Source organism: Melanotaenia boesemani, chromosome 9 (genome assembly GCF_017639745.1).
Source record: "Melanotaenia boesemani isolate fMelBoe1 chromosome 9, fMelBoe1.pri, whole genome shotgun sequence".
NCBI classification, from domain to species: Eukaryota; Metazoa; Chordata; class Actinopteri; order Atheriniformes; family Melanotaeniidae; genus Melanotaenia; species Melanotaenia boesemani.
Genome location: NC_055690.1, coordinates 35,912,935 through 35,934,473, shown reverse-complemented (window position 1 = coordinate 35,934,473; position 21,539 = coordinate 35,912,935). Strand labels below are relative to the sequence as shown.

General features: G+C 44.1%; 1 protein-coding gene across 5 annotated transcripts in view; it reads left to right on the top strand.

Annotated features, from left to right (window-relative positions):
* The window catches only part of LOC121646309 (fibroblast growth factor 12-like), a 76,849-nt gene extending 62,200 nt beyond the window's left edge, over positions 1–14,649 (top strand). For all 5 annotated transcript variants that reach the window (XM_041995229.1, XM_041995231.1, XM_041995228.1 and 2 more), the window contains exons 4-5: positions 4,283–4,481; positions 13,024–14,649. In XM_041995229.1, coding sequence (XP_041851163.1) covers positions 4,283–4,481; positions 13,024–13,175 — 351 coding nt within the window. In that variant the 3' untranslated portion in view covers positions 13,176–14,649. The remainder of the gene's footprint in view (positions 1–4,282; positions 4,482–13,023) is intronic.
* The last annotated feature ends 6,890 nt before the right edge of the window (positions 14,650–21,539 follow it).

Here is a 21,539-nt window from a genome sequence, read left to right as displayed (position 1 = left end):
AGAACAAGATTGCTAGTACAAGCGGCCGAAATGAGTTTTCTCTGCAGGGTGGCCGGGCTCTCCCTTAGAGATAGGGTGAGAGAAGCTCGGTGATCTGGGAGGGGCTCAGAGTAGAGTCACTGCTCCTCCACATCGTGAGGAGCCAGATGAGGTGGCTCAGGCATCTGGTTAGGATGCCTCCTGGACGCCTCCCTGGTGAGGTGTTCCGGGCACGTCCCACCGGAAAGAGGCCCCGGGGAAGACCTAGGACATGCTGGATGGACTACATCTCTGGCCTGGGAACGCCTCGGGATCCCTCCGGATGAGCTGGTGAATGTGGCCGGGGAGAGGGAAGTCTGGGTTTCCCTGCTTAGACAGCTGCCCCCGCAACCTGACTCCGGATAAGTAGCAGAAAATGGATGGATGGATGGATGGTTTTCTGCTTCTGGGTATCTATTAGGGGACAGAAGTATCAGATTGTGTTCAACAGGATTTTAAGCAAAGTTTATACCATAAATTGAAGCAAAATGTCTCAGAAACTGTACGTGATAAATATGTCACGTCGGGCTGTTATGGGTTAATTATTTAATATTTGTCCCATGTAGAAGCAGCTGAGATGTAGGATGCAATAAAAAAAGAAGTATTTTCTTCTACTTCTGGAAAAAAAAAACTTGCAGACACAGATTTTAGATCCAGCAGAAATCAGCTGTAACACATCAGATTTAACAAAAAATAGAACAGGTCATGGTCAGTCTGGTGATTTCAACCAATAATGCGCTTTCTAATGAAATGTCAGGCTGTCAGAGGCCGAGATCAGCTCATCAAAAAATCCAAAGAGTGGCTTTTTATGACGTTTCGACGCTTGGATCGGATTTTACACAGAACAACACAAACGCTCAGTACAAAGCAGATGTTTCCATCAGGCTCAGGCCAGAGGAGCTGAGGAAGAATGCTCAGTAACTCACCTGCACAGGTTTACATAAGTTCATCTAGAGAAAAGCTACTAGAGCTCAACCAAAATGATCCTGTTCCGTTTAGTGCAACTTCATCTCTGTGAAACATGTTGTAGAAAAATTACCAAGAGTCTGGAACGAGTAAAAGTATATAAGGTTTATTACAGGGGAATTATTGAATACAGAATTACTTGCAAGTAATGAGATTGGTCGTCCTGACTCGCGTGAAATCGAAAGAGACTCTGGGGAGGCAAGAGGAAAAACAATCGTTCTACATTTCTGTAGAAAGAATCCTTCCTGAAGACCTTGGGTGGACCCACAACTCCAAGAGCTGGCGTCAAAACAACCTCACATAGTGTCTCCACCAGAACCAGTCTAAGGGTCTGAGGAAGGACCAGATGAAGGTCATCTTACCCTCGTAGTGAACTTTTAACAGAGCATGTACATGAAGAGAAGAAACATTAAAAGCTTGATGAGTAAAAATGTACAATGTAAAAAGTGTAATATAGTAACAATCAGTGTAAATACAATTTATAAATGAATATAGTAAAGGAAGTAATTATAGGTGTGATTAGAATATTATATTAAGTAAAATTTCTTCCACAAACATCAGGAAACATCTGCAGCAGACAGAAACTGGACAGACTTACTGCACCCGGAGGGACGAGCTGGACTGAGTTTCATCCAGCTGCAGAGCTCCATGGGCAGAGGACGAGTAAGGACACGGTTTTATCTTGCTGGGTCTCGACTCCCTGCTGGAATCATCCACACAGCTGGATGATTCCTGCTGTGTCATGTGATCACTGGACCGCTTCCTGATGTCCAGCGGTATCAGTCTGCCGCTGCTTCACTGAAGCTAGTTAATGACCTCGCTCCAGATAACGCATGATTCCATACACACACAGATTAAACACACACACACAACAAGCAAATATGTCGAGATAAATTTGCTCATTTCTGAAAAAGCCCTTACAGGAACAGATTCTACTCATGAAGATTTAGTACCAGTATAAGAATAACTCAAATAATTATCCATAAAAACTATATGTAATTGCATATAATTAAAATAAAAAGGCTGGATGTGAGGGGCTGACTTGTGGACAGGTGGGTCCTGCCCACTGGTCACCTGACTTCACCATGACTGAAGTTCTTCCAAAAGAAGAAGATGGTAGCCTTTAAAAACCACAGATCACAATGTTAACTTTAAATCCAGCTCCAGAGTTTTCACTTTCTGGCTGGTTTGACTGAAGCACGAACGTTTGAACAGGAGGAGCTGATGAGGTGATGAAATCCACAGAAAAACTCTCAAACGTTGGACTTGTTTCTTGGAGGGAAGTAAGGAGAGTTGTTCTGCTCTGATTGACTCACCTTCACCACCTGTTATGTCCACAGGGTAACACACACACCTGTTTTAGCTGGAGGCGGCGCAGCGTGTTAAACTGGGACATTCCCAGCAGTTTGCTGTCCGATCGTCAACAACTCGACGTTCAGCAGAGCTTCCCGCTGCGTGAAGGACGCATCAGGGCGGGAAGAATCGAGGCTTTGCCATGCATTTCCACAATAAAAGTTCGGGAGTTGCAGATAATTACTGTCTTTCAGAGATGTGTTATCTCTATACTTCATCACTTCTGAAGCAGCAATCAGAATTTGTGGCCAGCAGTTCTGAACGAGTTACTGAGTTTAGTCCGTTTATCGGCTTTCACCTGCTATAAATGTTCTCATGAACCTGATTGGATGCGGTGTCTGTAAATAGTGTTCTAGAAGAAAAATGTTTTGAATTTTACTTTCCAAAATAAGTTTCTTCTTAGTTCCTGGGTCTAAAATCTCCACTTCCCGACACCAAACCTTCCAGTCATGCTCCTGTCTGTGTTTCTAAAGTTTTTACTGAAGGATTTCTTAATATCTCACTCACAGCCTGATGAGCCGAAAATTGAGTTTTTTCTGGTTGTTGACAGTATTTTCTAATCAGATATCCAGAATTAACTATGTAAAAACCTTTGACTCTAATAGTGAACAAAATGCACAAAGACCTTTGAACCTTGATAAATCCAGTGTTGAGTTTTTTTTTCCTAGAAAAGATGCAAATTAGTGCATCTTTGGCTATATAATATCTAGCTCTGCTGCTCATCCCACACATGCATTTTCCTTTCAAATGTGGCTCCATTTAGCAGGGAAATAAACAGACCTCCCAACAGTAGATGACTTTATAGTTACAAAAAAAAAAAAAAAAATCCACCAAATGCTGATTTACTGACTTTTCCTGCTGAGGTTTTTCTCTGTTGCTGCTGATTGCAACACAAATTTTTCTTTTTCTAAACCAACTCAGTGCCTCAGTCTGTGTGGTAGGATGTTGAGATCAGCTGTGTCAAAAGCAGAACTAACTAAGATTCAAGAAAGTAAGTAAATTTTATTTATATAGCACATTTCACAGGTTTAAAAGCCACAAAATGCTTCACATAAACACACGAAACACAGGAGATAAGAACAAAGAGATTTTAGCATAAAAAGCTCTCATCTGCATGAATTAAAGGCTCTTTAGCTGGTTTTTACAGGTTACAACAGAATCAAGACACCAGCAAAGCGTCCCACAGTCTGGGGCCACAGCTTTAAAGCCCCGCCCCCTCCAGACTTAAAGTGGTTCCTGGAACCGCCAGCAGTCTTTGACCAGCTGACCTCAGACTGTGAGAAGGCGCGTGGATTTCTCGGAGATCAACAATGTATGCCGGGGCTTGACCAAAGCTCCAAAGCTCCGGGGCTCCAAATGCGAGAACTGCAGTTTTTAAATGAATGTAAAACACAGTGGGAGCCAGTCCGGAGAGGCCCGACAGGTTATCTTACGACTTGTGTTGTTTAAAAGCTGAGTAGCAGAGTTCAGTAACTGCCTGAAGACAGCTGAGCTCCTGTGTTAGTCTAAACCAATGACGTTTTAGAGAGAGGACTACATAGTTTGACATATTTCTCACATGAAAGAAGCAGTTCCTTGTGAATTCTTTTGAGGGGTGCTCTAGAGACATGGCCAAATCAGAGATAACATCAAAGTTTCTGAAGGTTGGCTGGACACGAGCCTAATTCACAGAGGTGTCCCTGTATGTCAGGGATAGAACTTATGTTTTGTCCATATTTAGCTGTAAGTGGTTGTTACATAGCCTCTGTTTGATGGTTAAGCTTGAACAGTCGTATGTCATCAGCTCAGAGATGACACCAGATAGAAACCATGTTTCAACGTTTAAAGTTTAAAGCCGCTGCGCTGTTCTTTTAAATGAAAGGGAGCTCAGAGATTAGTTTGTAATGGTGAAGTAATAAAAACGTGAGACAACCATAGATGTTTTCTGTCTGTGTGTCTGCATCAGGATGTGTTCACACCCGAGTGCAAATTTAAGGAGTCGGTCTTCGAGAACTACTACGTCATCTACTCATCCACGCTGTACCGGCAGCACGAGTCGGGCCGGGCCTGGTTCCTGGGTCTCAACAAGGAAGGAATCATCATGAAGGGGAACCGAGTGAAGAAAACCAAACCCTGCTCACACTTCGTACCCAGACCCATCGAAGGTGAGACTAGCATGACCCTGGACAGCTGATGTTCCAGGTTTCATCTCAGAGAGGTGAGGCGGGGAGGAGGAGCATCTCCAGTTTGAGAGGTTCACCAAAGGAGTTCCTCAGGGAAGTGTTATGGTGCATCTACACTTGTATGAAACAGTTCCACCTCCAATCATCTTTTCTGCTGTTAACTCCAGAGTTAGAAGATTGAATATTCACCTATACATTTAGAAGTTGAATTCTTAATTCCAGTCAACATCCAGACTTCTTTTTTCAGGACGGACTCAGTTGTCAGCTTATGAGGCTAAAATGATGTGAAATTAATGTATCAATAGATACAGTATGCCAGCCAAAAACAACAAACTATTTCCATGTTTCCACTTTTTCCTCATTTCCAGTTATTCCTGCTACTATTTACCTGCTATCCTCACTAAACCAACTCCAGCTCAGCTGCTTTGTGGCGCCACCGTGCATCAGAAACGTCTTCTTGGCTTTATTCCAGCCATAGAGGAGCATTATTTTTCTTCTTCTCACACACACATAGAACTTTCTGCTCACTGGTTGATCTTTGGCTGCTCCTGATTGGACGTTACCGTCAATCTAAGCTCTCTGATTGGTGGAAAGTCTGACAGGAAGTTGCTTCTGGGTTAAAATAGAGGACTGTTAGCAACATAGTAGTGATGGTGATGTTTTTATGATGAAATGTGATCATTGCAGATTTACTAGATAGAGCAGGGTGTCCAAAGTCTGTCCTTGAGGATTGCTGCCCTGCAAGGTTTGGCTCTCTCCTGCTGCAGCGCACCTGAATCAGCCTGAATCAGATTTATGGGTCAACATGCTTGGGTTGAACTTGTCAACAAGCGGTTCAGGAGAGCCATTAAATTTGAATCAGGTGAGTTGGATCAGGGAGACGTCTAAACCTGCAGGGCACCCCTGGTATAGGGTCTCTGAATAAAACTACATTTAGTGGCTGGATTGTAAACCTCCTGGACGGGATAGAAATGCCTGGAAAACTTCTGTAGATCATCTAAAGGGTAGCTATCCATCACAGTTTACCCGACAGAGCTACACACCACTGCTCCTGGTGGTGGAGGAGATGGACCTCGGGACCTGCTGGAGGTTTAAGGGTTAATATTCAGATTCTTCACTTCTGACAGTTTTGGTTTAAGGTGTTGCAGCTACAATAGCAAAAAAATTTATTTAATAAGATTTAGTCCTGATTGGTGCTCCTCAGTCCAAACAGAATAAACCTTATTTAGAAACCAAAACGCAGACTAAAGAACTTCCAGAGTTTTAAGCCTCGTTTCTACCAATGGGACGGGTCGGGACAAGATAGGTCAGGACAGGTTGGGTCAGGTCGGGACGGGTCAGGACGAGTCGGGACGGGTCAGGACGGAACAGGTCAGGACAGGTCAGGTCAGGACGGGTTGGGACGGGTCATGACGGAACAGGTCGGGACGGGTCGGGTCAGGTCAGGACGGAACAGGTCGGGACGGGTCGGGTCAGGTCGGGACGAGTCAGCTCCTACTGAAGGTCCCATATGCTAGACTCAATTCGAGGGGCGACAGAGCTTCTCTGTTGCTGCTCCTAAGCTGTGGAACAGCTTCCCCTCCACATTAGAGCTCCTCAGTCTGTCGTTGGTTTTAAGTCTTTACTCAAAACCTCCGTCTTTAGGCTGGCATTTGAACAAAACTGAGCTTGACATTCGCAGATTTTATTTTATTTTAGTTTTATTCTAGTTTTTAATTCTAGTTTTGTTGTTTTTATTATTTTATTGGTTTTATTTTTTTTTATCAATATTTATTTCTGTTTTTATTTTCATTGGTTTTTATTGTTTTATTGTGTAGTGTTTTTTTTTCAACTGTGGAGTGTTTTTTGTTCTATCGTTCAGCACTTTGGGCAACTGCTGTTGCAGAAAATGTGCTATATAAATAAACTTGAACTTGAAGGACGAAACAAGTCGGGACGGTTTAGGATGAAACAAGTCGGGACGGTTCAGGTCGGAACAGGTCGGGTCGGGTCAGTTAGGGTGCAATTATGGTTTGTAAACTGTAATCTGGCTGCGTTTCCACAGCAACCGGAACCTCACTCGAGAGGCGAAGCATCAGTCAGATAGCGATTGATGCCTCAGCTACATAGCAGCATGACGCCATAGCAGCATGACGCCATCGCAGCGCAGCGCCTTCCTTAGCGTAGAACCAGAACACGACTCAGAAACTACGGAGGAGGATGGAGGTCATCTGCCAACCGAGATTTAATCACCAAAAAGAAAAGTTGCTCTGAACAAGGAGCCGTTCCTGCTTTGTTTTTTATACCAGGTCGCACAGGAAGCGGCTTTTTTTCTCAGCCAATCAACAGATTGCAGCATGTCAAGCTCCGCCCTTTCAGGTCGGTTAGATTGGTCCCCCAATGGAAGGGTAACAACAAAGTAGGGCGAGGTGGGTGGGATATTAGGGTACCCTTCCCAGTTTTCACGTGTGAAAATGAAAAAGTGTCCTGCCCCGTCGGTGGAAACAGGGCTTTAGGCTAAACTCCTGAGGCAGCAGCGAGGTTGTCTGGTTGACTCGGTCGTCGGACTTCATGCAAGATTTTTAGGAGCTGAGAGGTGAGCTGGTCGACCTGCAGGAACTTCCTCTGAGGACAAGGTGAAGCTCTAATATCACAGATGGAGGTTTATCAGGAAACATGAGGCTCCGTCTCTGCTTTCAGCTGCTCTTCCTCCACCCCTCACTCCTCCCCCATCTTTAATTAAATCATCCCAGACTATCACCTTCCTCTTCTTCCTGCTCATCTTCCTGTACCCAACACCTTATTACTTCCTTCTAAACCTTTCTGATATTTTTAGTAATGGAAATCCAGTTTGTTAGCAGAGTAAGAATGGTTCATTTATAAATTGTTTATCATGTATGAGTTTATTTTTTATTTGACTTTCTTCAGTGTGACAGACCTTTGCACAGCTATAATGGTTAATGGACTTGTACTTATACAGCGCTTTTCCAGTCAGTTCGACCACTCAAAGCACTTTACACTACATATCACATTCACCCATTCACACACACATTCACACCCCGATAGGCACATCGGGAGGCATCGTGGGGTTAAGTGTCTTGCCCAAGGACACTTCGACATGTAGTCAGAGAAAGCCTACCGTCAATCCGCCTACCGTCCAGTTGGATGACGACTGCTCTCCCTCCTGAGCTACAGCCGCCCCACTAATAATCTGTGTTATGTATGTTTCTTGCAAAATTAACATGTAGGGCTTGATATAAATGACAGACCTGTTCATCTGATGTGGTTTCTGGAGATATCTGCTGTCTCTGGTCAGTTCATCTGCTGGAAGTGCTCCTGTCCAGTGAGTTAGCTGCAGATTGTGATGAGTACATTCAGAGGCATGACTGATATGCGCTGATGGAGCAGATCAGTGGTCCTGAAGGTTAAAGCTTCTCCTGATAGAAGAAGTGTTTCTCACTGTTTCCTGTTTATACAGCTGATCCAGCACTGATTTCAGTCCATCAAGACCACGGGAATTTTGACAAACCCGGACTTTTCTTCATTGTACGTCCAAATAAAAGAACCCTTTTCTGACCCTTGAAATATACTTTTAGAAAAAAAACCTTCCAGGATGAAGATGTGCAAACAGGGTAACATGAGCTTTTGGCCCTTAATGTCAGACTGTGGGCTGTAAATTCATTTGTTTCCATGGCAGGACTTCAGATGTTTACATATAAATATGCATTTAGTGACCATCTGTAGTGAAGAATGTAGGGATCACAGTACAGAAAGCAACACTATTTTGGGGGGATTTCCTGGAATCGGTAATGTATTCGTCAGCCTCCTGATTGGGAAAACCTCCAACCTCCAGACGTTCAGCTGTGCGGTATATATGTGGAAAGAATAATGAGCTTTTTCAGCTTGCAGTAACAGATTTTCCACCATTAATATGTTGATTGTTGATCTTAGACTGTGCTAACGCATACTTGTTAACCTTGTTAATAGGATTTTTTACATGTATATGTAATGTATATGAGTTATATACCCTATATACAGTATATGTAATGTACACACAAGGAGAAAGAAGGAGAAGAAATACACAAGAGAAGAGGCCAGGAAACTGGCAGGCAGGCAGTTTATATGTACAGCACATTTCACGTACAGGACCATTCAAAGTGCTTTACACAAAACAAATGCATTACAGATATTAAGAAATAGTAAAACACAGCAACACATAGCAAGAATCACAATAAAATAATAAATTAGATTAAAATGATTAAAAGCAAGCTGAGATAAAGAGTCACCGTGAAGAATTCATGCATAGGTGCATGAGAAAAGAAATGTTTTTAACCTGGATATAAAAATGTTGACATTTGGTGAAAGTTTAATCTCCACTGGCAGTTTGTTCCACTTGTTTGCAGCATAACAGCTAAATGCGTCAGGGTAATACCACATGCTAACCCACCAAGGCTGGAGACTGAGCAATACTGGAGAACAGATGGGAGAAGGAGGCATCACAGTGAAGCACAGGGGTTAAATAAACTAAAGGTGGACCACAGCTCCCTCCCTGAACCAAGTCTAGTAACTATCACGGTGGCAGACATCCATTAAAGACTCTCAGGTACGAAGAACTGGTCAGCACCTGACCCGGACATGATCCATGCCTTCTGGTTAAAGATGCTAACTTCACTCCATGAGCGTCTAACAGACCAAATGAACCAACAGCTGAGGGATCATGGGACCCACCCTGAATAGCTGACCAAGGGATGGACAGTCCTGATACTGGATGATCCCCTGAAGGGAGCAGTCCTATCCAACTATCAGCTGATAACCTGTCTCTCCACAACATGGAAGCTCCTGTCGGGCATCATAATGGCTAAGATAAGTGGGCACATGATCAATACATGACAGAGACTCAGAAAGGCTTTGGTAAAGGTACTAGAGGAGCCAAACACCAGCTGCTGGTTGATAGAACTGTCACCCGAAACTGGACAACCAGACAGACCAACCTGTTACTGCCTGGACTGATTATCAGAAAGCCAATGACTCAATACCACATACATGATCCTGGAATGCCTGAAGCTGTACAAGATCAACAACACTCTAAGAGCCTTCATTGCAGACTCAATGAGGCGGTGGCAGACCACCCTGGAGACCAACTTTGAGCCATTTGCACAAGTCTCCATTAAAAGTGGTTTATACCATGGTCTGGGTGAATACTTGATTCTGACTGGCTGTAGGGTGTCCATTAAAAAGTGATAATGGACACCTATAAAAGACGTTCTGGTCAAATAGCCTTATAGCTGTAAATTATTGCGCTGACTAAACGTTATTTGGTAACCTTGGCAACAGAAACTCAGACGCCAGGCTGGGGACACGCCAGATGGTTAAACCAGCAGCGGTCAGAGTCCACAGACGTTAAACCAGCAGCGGTCAGGGTCCACAAACGTTAAACCAGCAGCGGTCAGGGTCCACAAACATTAAACCAGCAGCGGTCAGGGTCCACATACGTTAAACCAGCAGCGGTCAGGGTCCACAAACGTTAAACCAGCAGCGGTCAGAGTCCACAGACGTTAAACCAGCATCGGTCAGAGTCCACATACGTTAAACCAGCAGCGGTCAGAGTCCACAGACGTTAAACCAGCAGCGGTCGGAGTCCACAGACGTTAAACCAGCAGCGGTCGGAGTCCACAAACGTTAAACCAGCAGCGGTCAGAGTCCACAGACGTTAAACCAGCGGCGGTCAGAGTCCACATACGTTAAACCAGCAGCGGTCAGAGTCCACAGACGTTAAACCAGCAGCGGTCGGAGTCCACAAACGTTAAACCAGCAGCGGTCAGAGTCCACAGACGTTAAACCAGCAGCGGTCGGAGTCCACAAACGTTAAACCAGCAGCGGTCAGGGTCCACAAACGTTAAACCAGCAGCGGTCAGGGTCCACAAACATTAAACCAGCAGCGGTCAGGGTCCACATACGTTAAACCAGCAGCGGTCAGGGTCCACAAACGTTAAACCAGCAGCGGTCAGAGTCCACAGACGTTAAACCAGCATCGGTCAGAGTCCACATACGTTAAACCAGCAGCGGTCAGGGTCCACAAACGTTAAACCAGCAGCGGTCAGAGTCCACAGACGTTAAACCAGCAGAGGTCAGAGTCCACAGACGTTAAACCAGCAGCGGTCAGAGTCCACAGACGTTAAACCAGCAGCGGTCAGAGTCCACAAACGTTAAACCAGCAGCGGTCAGAGTCCACAGACGTTAAACCAGCAGCGGTCAGAGTCCACAAACGTTAAACCAGCAGCGGTCAGAGTCCACAGACGTTAAACCAGCAGTGGTCAGAGTCCACAAACGTTAAACCAGCAGCGGTCAGAGTCCACATACGTTAAACCAGCAGCGGTCAGAGTCCACATACGTTAAACCAGCAGCGGTCAGGGTCCACATACGTCCTTCAAACGCCAGTATGGACATGCCAGTATCTTTATGAGATGTCACGGTCAACGGCAATGTTACATTTAATTTTAAATAAGTCGTCGTCTGTCTTTCTGTCTTGGTGGATAACATTATAAAAATGATTTAAGATAAACTTAATTGCTTGATGTACATTTAATGATCAGAGTGAATGGTGGATAATATTTCTTGCAATTAAAACTATGTAGGAAACGATCTGTGGACTTTGACTGTTTGAAACAAAATGTGGCATCATTTAACTTAACGTTAACCAATCATCCCCCTTCCCTCCATTGATCAGGTCTAATACAACAGCTGACCGACCGAGCTGCAGGTTCTGAGTCAGAACCGGTTACCTTGGCAACGCGTCACAACAAAATAGTCCACTCAGCCCCTTCTTGTGAATAACTTAGGATTTTAACGGTGAAAAACAACATTAATGTAATAATAGATTTAATATTTATTTCTTTCGTAAGTGACCGTGGTATAAGCAGGATTATACCCTTCGAGGTGTCCATTATCATAAATTAATGGACTTTGCGGAAGCAAGCAATGGATGGTTCACGCCTCTGCGTCCTTCATTCATTTATGATAATGGACACCTTGTCGGGCAATATCTTTTACAAATATCAAGGAGATGCTCTGTCCCTGCTGCTGCTCTGCATAGACCTGAACATCCTCAGCCAATTGATCAATAAGACTATGGCTATGGCTACCGACTCAGGAATGGGGCCACCATCAGTCCCCTCCTCTACATGGAGGACATCCAGCTGTACGCTAGGAGTAGGGGAAAGGAATGTCATTCGGACTGGAGAAATGTGGCCGAATGGTAACAAAGAGAGAGGAGGAAGTCCATACAGAGGGCATTGCACTCCCAGAGGGAAGAATAACAGATGTTGAGGAGATCTACAAGTACCCTGACATACCACAAGCAAATGGCAACCACGAAAAAGCCACAAGGAAAACTGGCACAGCCACATATCTGCAGCAATTAAGGCAAATCCTGAGAAGTCAGCTCAATGGCAAGAACAAGATCCGGGCAGTTATCAGCGATGCCCTGCCAGTGATCAGATACCCTGCTGGGATAATAAGCTGGCCAAAGGAGGAAGTTCAGACCACAGATGTTAAAACACGGAAGCTGTTCGCCATGCATGGAGGGTTCCACCCCAAATCCAGTGTCCTGAGGCTCTACACTAAGCACAAAGAGGGAGGTGGAGGTCTAGAGGAGGACTCCTACTTCAAACTGTGTGAAGCAGGTGTTATAGGAAATATTGTTGGTTGGACTGTTATGCACGTCCAGGAGAAGGTTATGTGGTCTTTGTGCTTAATGTATAACCTGTGGACACTGGATTTGTGGTGGAACCCTCCTTGCATAGTGGACATTTCCTTCACATGTTCCTGTTCCTGTTTTTTTTTTTCCTTTTTTTTGGTGGTTTTGCTAAATATATATACACACACGCAGTTAACGCATCAAAAATAACGCGTTAATGGCTGTAACTAGATTATTTAATTAATTACGTTTATATTTTAATGCAATTAATGTATGCACAGCCCAAGCCCAATACATCCATTATTTCTCTGTTTTATATATATATATATATATATATATATATACAGTTAGTAACCAACTGAACTGAAGAATGAGGTGTCATAAAACAAAACAAAACTTTTTGGGGGGAAATTTGCTGGAATCTGTAATCCTGTTGTTGGCCTCCTGGTTTACTAACACAAACACAACATTTTGTAAATGTTAAAGATTTCAGCTGTACGGTTTATGTGCAGAAAGAATAACCATCTTTTTAGGTACCAGCAACAGATTTTGCACCATTAACTTCGTAGTTTCCAAGGCAATGGAGGCATAGTCAAAACTGTGCTAACCTTGTTGACAGAACTTTGTACGTTTCCACAGGAATATACAGTTAGTCACCGACTGTACTGAAGAACGAAGGCATCACAATGTGTCACAGTGAGGATACTGACCAGTTTTTATTATTTGCTGGAATTGATAATGTCAACGTTAGCAAAGCGACACAACATCTGAAGCCTGAAACATGCGGCTTTTGCTGCAGTTAATAAAGTAAATAAAAAGTTAATGATGTCTCTTTTTTATCCCCGACAGTCTGTATGTATAAGGAGCCGTCGCTGCACGAGCTCGAGGAGAAGCTGCTGAAGTCGTCACGGAGCCCGACGTTGAACAGCGGGGAGCGCGCGAGGAGCCTGAACCGGGAACCGCGGCAGCTGGATTCCTCCACAGAGCGGGAGGCCTCGTAGCCTGCAGCGCCCCCTGTAGGAGGAGGAAGAGGAGGAGAACTCCCATTTTAACACTGTTCAGCAACAACAACCACACCAACAACAACAACCGCCACGATGACGACAATGAAAAAAAAGAAGCTAAAAAATGGGGAAAATCTGCTGCTCGTGTGAAATATTTTAATCAATGAGGGAGGGGTTTGTTTGGAAATGAAAAAAATCAGGACGTTGATGATGATGATGATTTTATGCAAAAAAAGAAAAAAAAAAAAATCCCTGCTGAAATGGTGCCGGGAGGCTAGCACACCTGCTCCTCATCATCACATCGCAATCATCATCATTTTTGTCGCAGCAACGACAAAATGAGTCGGGCGAGCGCCGAGAACTCCGAAGCTTTAAGCCATGTAGAAACTTCACTTCCTTTCATTTTTTAATGAATGCTGAAACTTTCGCACTTTTCACACGCTGTGCTTCTTCTTCTACTTCTTCTTATCTGTGTTGTCCGTCCAATCAGAGGGAAGCGATTCCTCTTCAGCTGCCACTTGTTTGATTCTTCTTCTGTTTTTACGAGTTAGGGACATATTGTGAGTTTGTCGTAGACACTGCCGATTAAAATGTCCAGTTTTGTCACAGCCGGCCTGGTTATGTTGGAGTGGGTCGGTCAGGTTACCTGGTTGATGAGGATCAGCGCCACCTGCTGGTTTCTGACGGTCTGTTTACTACAAATCACATAAACTCCATGCATGCTTCAAAACGTCCAGCGGGCTTTAGCTTCAGCTTCGTTTTCCTCTGCACTTCAGTTCCATGAAAATCCTCCCAAAATGGTCTTTTCCAAAAAACAAAGCTTTTGTTCCCAGAAGGTCGGGGAACGAGCCGACCCTAAGATCCAACTCTGTAGTCAACGACTCCCATCAGGGAACTGAATCTTCATTAGGGGCGGGGCTTTATTTTGGTGTGCACACCATCCAGCCAATTACAAGTGAGGAAAGACTAGGACTGTACCATTATGTGAATAAAGGAGGGGGGAAGAGTTGCAGAAGACAGTAAGTCTGGTGGGAGAAAGTGAAAGTGAGCGATGGGGAGTTGGATTTAACCCTTTAAAGTCTGACCTAAGAAGAATAAGGAGAAAATTCATTTTAAATTTGGGCCTTTAACACAATGTATTTTCCGTGTAAAATGTCAAAATTCAACATGGTTGGATGGATAGTTTAATGAACAGCTGATGGAAGTGGTGAGAAAATACGGAAATCAATACAACACGGGGCAGATGGAGACGCCACGGATGACGTTTCTCGTGAAGTACGAATTAACCAGAACCAAACCAAAACTAACCAAAACTAACTTTCTCCTTTTTCTTGCAACCTTGACAAAGGTTCTCTGTTCTCGTGGAGGATGTAACAAGCTTCAGTATTTCTGGAGAGAAATCTGTTGGAGCAGCATCTAGTGGCTGATAGAGGAATTGCAGTTTTCTAACATTAAAAAAACATCGATACTGTGGAACTAAAACAGAAGTGAACAAATCTTCATAAAGAAGGTTTAATAATTTATTAAAAAGGAGGTAGTTTCCTTTTAATACAAAATTTAATATTTTTAGTTTGAATGTTCGGAATTAAGTTGTTTTTTTCTAAAAACAAGAAATTCTTTTTCTAATATTTAGAATAAAAACTATGAATCTATACATCCATCAGATGAAAGTTTCAGAATTGGTGTGTAAATATGACAATATCATATCTGAATATGAAAAAAAGAATCCAAGAAATGGAAAAAGAAAAATGCATTTCCCTACATTTACCACTAGAGGGCGTAGTCCGTATAGCAGACGACATTACAGATGTGTTAGGTTAAAGTAGAAGAGTTAACAAACACGAACTGGAGTGCAAAACGAAATAAGAAATGTACAGTGGTGCAGAAGAGGCGACAGATAAAACCTGGCGAAGGGCGGAGATGCTGCAGCACAGGGTCCTGGTTGGTGGATCTTTTTCACATGAAACATTAATCACAAATAATTCAGACACCCATCAGCTGTTGAGGTTCTCTTCATGTGAATTTAGTTCAAATTATTCTTACAATCAGACATCTCCGACAGACACAGAGATGGTGGTTGGACGGCAGAACAGTTTTCCTCGTGCATTCATTAGTCTGCAGGTTGTTATTTAGGTTTTATTTCTAGATGGAAACGGCTTTGACATAATGTGGTTTTCATAGAAATGAAGCTGCTGATGTGGAAGCTGCAGAGCAGGAACGAGACCTCTGCAGGAGCTGAACCGTCGCTGTGATCCAGACCGGGAGCGGCTTCGTGCTGCGTTCAGGGTCAGACCTTTGTGTTTCACCCTGTTCAGACATTGCTCGCAAAGATGTTGCATGATTCATTCATTGTCCAAAAGCAAAGCGACGCCCCCGCAGACGTTCGGGGAATTTAAATGATTTATGGGGACACTAACAGCAGAGTTGTGTAACTGTGATCCGGTCTGAACAGGACCCGCCCAGGCATGTTCAGCTCCCTGTGACCTGATGACATGATAATAATATGATAGCGGATACGATGGACGTGCATGCAACCAGCTGCTTCTGACTGGCTCCTCTTGAAACACAAATCTTTGTTGTTTTGATGCCGTTGGACATGCTGAGCTCTGATTGGTCCATTTTTTGTGGGTTAAAACACATTCTGTAGAGGCAGATATCTAACGTAAACCACACCCCCTTCAGATTATCAGCCAGTCATATTAAAAGGGGTGGGGCTTCTATTCAGACCTGACCAAAGGTATATATATATATATATATATATTGTACTCATGATGATGTCATACCCAATCAGCTCCCTGGAGCTTTGTGATTGGTTCTGATTGTAAGCAGCTGATTGTGGATGATTTGGGGAGAATTTAAGGATGAAATCAATGGAAATGTTTTCATTCTTTTTTCATGTGAGTTATCTTTTGAAGTGAAAGTGTTGGTTTCTGTTTGTCATTTTACATCCTTGTTCATGAGATGAGATCAGCTGTAAGAACGAAAACCCCGATGGAAGCAGCGCGATGGACTCGTGGTTTACGTTCATGCAGGAGGAGAGAATAGTTATGAAACAGATTATCCACATGTGCAGCGCTAACCCAGGCAGCGTTTGTAGGTGTTTGAAGCCGATTCTCTTCAGAGCCACTTCTTTCTGTTCTCTCCCGCCTGCAGATGCACGGCCGTGGTGCGTTCAGGTGTCGGCCGATGGGGCGGTTTGGTAGCACGTTTTAACACTGCCCTGCTTCGGCTAGAGCACTGCCCTGAAAACTGACACTACTTAGGTCCCACATCGTCTGAACTTCACGAGGCAACAAAACCACGAATCGGAGCAGGAAACAGCCGACAAGCTGCGCTGCCGACGCTTCTGTTGCTGAAATCAGCTTCTTATTGGAAAGACAAACTCGTGACGTTCAGACCGAGTCGCACTGCCCTCCCCAACCTTGTTCCGTTTACCCACCTCATGAGCTACCGGCCGGGATTCCCAAACACGTGGTCAGCGTGGCGTTGGTTGGCTGCCGCCGTCGCTGCCTCCACCCACAGCAGAAGAGCTGGAACAAATCGGTCCGGATCAAACACGGATCTGATCGGATCAGACCAAACAATCCCGACAAGTAGTTCCAGACTCGTCAATGCTTCTTTAAAAACACATCCACGTGATGTTTGACCAGGCAAGAAGTGGAAATAAAACGGGTTTAATGTGTTTAAAAAGATTTTTTGGAAATCCCGGTGGTGCCATCGGCCGCCATCAGGAAGCTGCGGGAACAAGAACAATCTGATGTTTACGCCTTGTTTGTTTTCACAATGTTACATTTTTATTGCATGAAGGAAAATAATCACTCTGCTAATGAACACGCTGCTGTTTCTGCCGCCTCCATGGAAAGTTATAAAAATGTAAACAGAGGGGGCGGAGCCACGGTGGGCGGGGCCACAGAGCCCAGGTGTTTGTTTTTTAGAAACAGATGAATGGACGGACTGCCTGAAGGGCTTATAGCGGGAAACGAATGAACCAATCACAGTCCACCATTCTGCCTCTGAGAAAGTCTTCCAGTTTGGTGTTTTTTGTCGGACCAAGAGGATTGTGGAGACCAGCAGGAACGCTGGCGCGGTTTAACCATTTCCTTTCCCAGAACAAGTTGACGGAAACATCTCGACACGAGTCTTTTCTGTCTCATCCGCTGCTTCTCGAGCTGCCTTCATGTGATGACATCATCATGATGTCACAACTAGCTGGAAGCCGGTTGGTTTGGGGGAAGATGACAACAGTCCGACTCGCATTTCCAAACATGTTTATGGAACCAGCAGGTTAAAATAATAGAAGATAAGGCCATTTAAAATATAAAAATCAGTCCCTTGGGGAGTTTGCGAAGCTGCAACAACGACTATTAAAGCAAATTCAGGATGGATTCTGCACATCCACCAGAAATCTGATGCATCTTTGACGAATCACAGCGTTCCTCCACATCAGCTGATAAACACGCACGATCAGCTTCCATGTTTGTAATCTGGTCTAAAATCTGCTCAACAGTTCTGTTCATGAACACAAAGGTCGTTTCCAGGCCAACCACTATACAGGCGCTGGGATGGACTTGCTGTGCACGCAAACGGGCCAAAACGCTCGATGCCGAAGGTCACCACTAGAGGCAGCGTCCGGCCTCTGCCGGTCACGTTTTTGTTTCCACAAACAAAGATCTTGTGTTAAAAATGGACAAAGAAGAATTGATCAGTTTACTTTTGCTGTTTCTCGTCGCCATCGGAGGTGAAATATGCCGCCCCTGAACCAAAAAGCCCTTTTGTTCACCTCAGACCTTCCTGTTGTTCGCATGGGCGCCTCTAGTGTTCAAGTCAATATTGCAGCTCGCGCACGTGACACGTTACCTCGCGTCATCGCAGGCGGCCTACGTGCCAACCGAACGCTAGAAACACGTGGCAGCCATGATGCAAACGCCGACTTGTCGCTCACAGCAAGGATATCCCAGCCGATAGTCCCTCCAGCGTGTCCTGGGTCTTCCCCAGGGCGTCCTCCCGGTGGGACGTGTCCCGAACACCTCACCAGGGAGGCGTCCTGACCAGCCCGAGCTTCCTCATCTGGCTGCTCTGGATGACTGAGCTACTCTCCCCGTCGCTAAGGGAGAGTCCACACCTCATTTTAGCTTTTCATGATCTGGTTCCACCGCAGGTGAGGGCAGGAACGTAAACCGGTAAATCCAGAGCTTCAGACCAGAATTTAAAGTTTAATGAATGAATATTATTATGATTAATATTATCAATAATATTCTAAATCAATTTTTGAGCTTTTGCTAAAATAAAGGGGGGAAAAAACTACTTTTCACAAAAGCTGCCACTCAATCAGGAAATATAGGTGATCAAAAAAAAACCTGGAGGGCCTGGTCAGCTCCTCATGAGATAAAATGAGTTAAAAGCCACGTCGGTCACTTTCACAGCGAACCAGCTGCACGTAGAAGCTGTAGTTCAAATCCTTCGTTCAGGTTTCTGGTTCAAATCCTTCGTCCAGGCAGATCCTAGAAGCAGCTCTAAAGCTGCCTTTAGGTCTGAGGAAACTGGTTTTGCTGGCGGTAAATGTGTCACCTGAAGGCAGCGTCTGTGCTGATGGTGAAGGAAAGACTCGGTGGTCAGATGGCGGTCCTGCAGGGGCGCTGTGGCTGACGGAGGATTGTCGCCATGCTGGAACACGGAGGCTGAAGCCTTTTTTTGTGTTTGCTGATGTTTGCACCTTTTCTGACACCTTCATACTCTGCATCATATATGAGACAAAATGTCATTGCAAATACGCAGCAGGATGGAAAGATGAGTGAAAATAAAAAGAACAACATAAAAACATCGTCTCTGCCTCCTTTCTGCTTCTGTCTGTTTGATGCTTTGAATCCAGGGCCTGGGGCCCCCTGGTGCTCTGAATCTGGTAGCCCCCCTGCTCATCATGTCCATCCTCCAGATATTCAGAAGGAGGAATCAAAGCTTCTACATCTAGAATGATTCCTTATTTAATTCTTTCATCCACACGCTGGACAATGAGAAACTTTTTTGGAGCAAACATTCAACATTTCGGTCAGTGGGTTTCAAACGTACACTGTGTGCAGAATTATTAAGCAAATGAGTATTTTGATCAGATCATCCTCTTTATGCATGTTGTTCTACTCCAACCGGTACAGGCTTGAAAGCCTACTACCAATTAAGCATATCAGGTGATGTGCATCTCTGTAATGAGAAGGGGTGTGGTCTAATGACATCAACACCCTATATCAGGTGTGCATAATTATTAGGCAACTTCCATTCCTTTGGCAAAATAGGTCAGAAGAGAGATTTGACGGACTCTGAAAAGTCAAAAATAGTGAGATGTCTTGCAGAGGGATGCAGCACTCTTAAAATTGCCAAGCTTTTGAGGCGTGATCATCGAACAATCAAGCATTTCATTCAAAATACTCAACAGGGTCGCAAGAAGCGTGTTGAAAAAACAAGGAGCAAAATAACTGCCCATGAACTGAGGAAAATCAAGCGTGAAGCTGCCAAGATGCCATTGGCCACCAGTTCTGCCATATTTCAGAGCTGCAGCATCACTGGAGTGCCAAGAAGCACAAGGTGTGCAATACTCAGGGACATGGCCAAGGTAAGGAAGGCTGAAAAACGACCACCACTGAACAAGACACACAAGATAAAACGTCAAGACTGGGCCAAGAAATATCATAAGACTGATTTTTCTAAGGTTTTATGGACTGATGAAATGAGAGTGAGTCTTGATGGGCCAGATGGATGGGCCCGTGGCTGGATCAGTACAGGGCAGAGAGCTCCACTCCGACTCAGACGCCAGCAAGGTGGAGGTGGGATACTGGTATGGGCTGGTATCATCAAAGATGAGCTTGTGGGACCTTTTCGGGTTGAGGATGGAGTCAAGCTCAACTCCCAGTCCTACTGCCAGTTTCTGGAAGACACCTTCTTCAAGCAGTGGTACAGGAAGAAGTCAGCATCGTTCAAGAAAAACATGATTTTCATGCAGGACAATGCTCCATCACACGCATCCAAGTACTCCACTGCGTGGCTGGCCAGAAAAGGTCTAAAAGAAGAAAAAATAATGACATGGCCTCCTTGTTCACCTGATCTTAACCCCACAGACAACCTGTGGTCCCTCATCAAATGTGAGATCTACAGGGAGGGAAAACAGTACACCTCTCTGAACAGGGTCTGGGAGGCTGTGGTTGCTGCTGCACGCAATGTTGATCGTGAACAGATCAAGACACTGACAGAATCTATGGATGGCAGGCTTTTGAGGGTCCTCGCAAAGAAAGGTGGTTATATTGGTCACTGATTTGTTTTTGTTTTGTTTTTGAATGCCAGAAATGTATATTTGTAAATTTTGAGTTGTTATATTGGTTTCCCTGGTGAAAATAAATAAGTGAAATGGGTATATATTTGGTTTTTGTTAAGTTGCCTAATAATTATGCACAGTAATAGTCACCTGCACACACAGACATCCTCCTAAGATACTAAAACTAAAAACTCCATGTTTTCCACCTTTCTGACTTCATAGATGTGACTTTGCATGATGAGGTGAGTCGGTTCAGCTGATCAGGATTACTACACGCATGTGGAAATGAACACGTATGATCTGGAAAAGTTCCTCTGATCATCACGTGGAGTCCTGGACTTTTCCTGGGATTAAATGTTTGCTAGTTTATAGAGCCATGCTGGTCTGGAAGTTAATGAATATGTAAATGTTTACAATGAATTAAATATTTAAATTAATAAATAAGTTTTTTTTTTAAATATATAAATACAGTAAACAAAATATTTTTGACTTAAACCAATATATTAAAGTACACTGCTCAAAAAATAAATAAAATAAAAGGAACACTAAAATAACACAAACATCTGAATAAATGAAATCTTCTTAATAAACACTTTGTTTTTTACTTAGTTGAATCTGCTGCCGACAACAAAATCACACAAAAATGATCAATGGAAATCAAATTTATTAACCCCTGGAGGTCTGGATTTGGAGACACACTCCAAACTAAACTGGAAAAACAAACTACAGGCTGATCCAGCTTTGATGTAATGTCCTTAAAACAAGTCAGAATGAGGCTCAGTGGTGTGTGTGGCCTCCACGTGCCTGTAGGACCTCCCTACAACGCCTGGTCTCCTGAGGGATCTCCTCCCAGACCTGGACTAAAGTATCCGCCAACTCCTGGACAGTCTATGGTACAACGTGGCGTTGGTGGATGGAGACATGATGTCCTAGATGTTCTCAGCTGGATTCAGGTCTGGGGAACGGCCGGCCAGTCCATAGCATCGATGCTTCGTCTGGCAGGAACTGCTGACACACTCCAGCCACATGAGGTCTAGCATGGTCTTGCATTAGGAGGAACC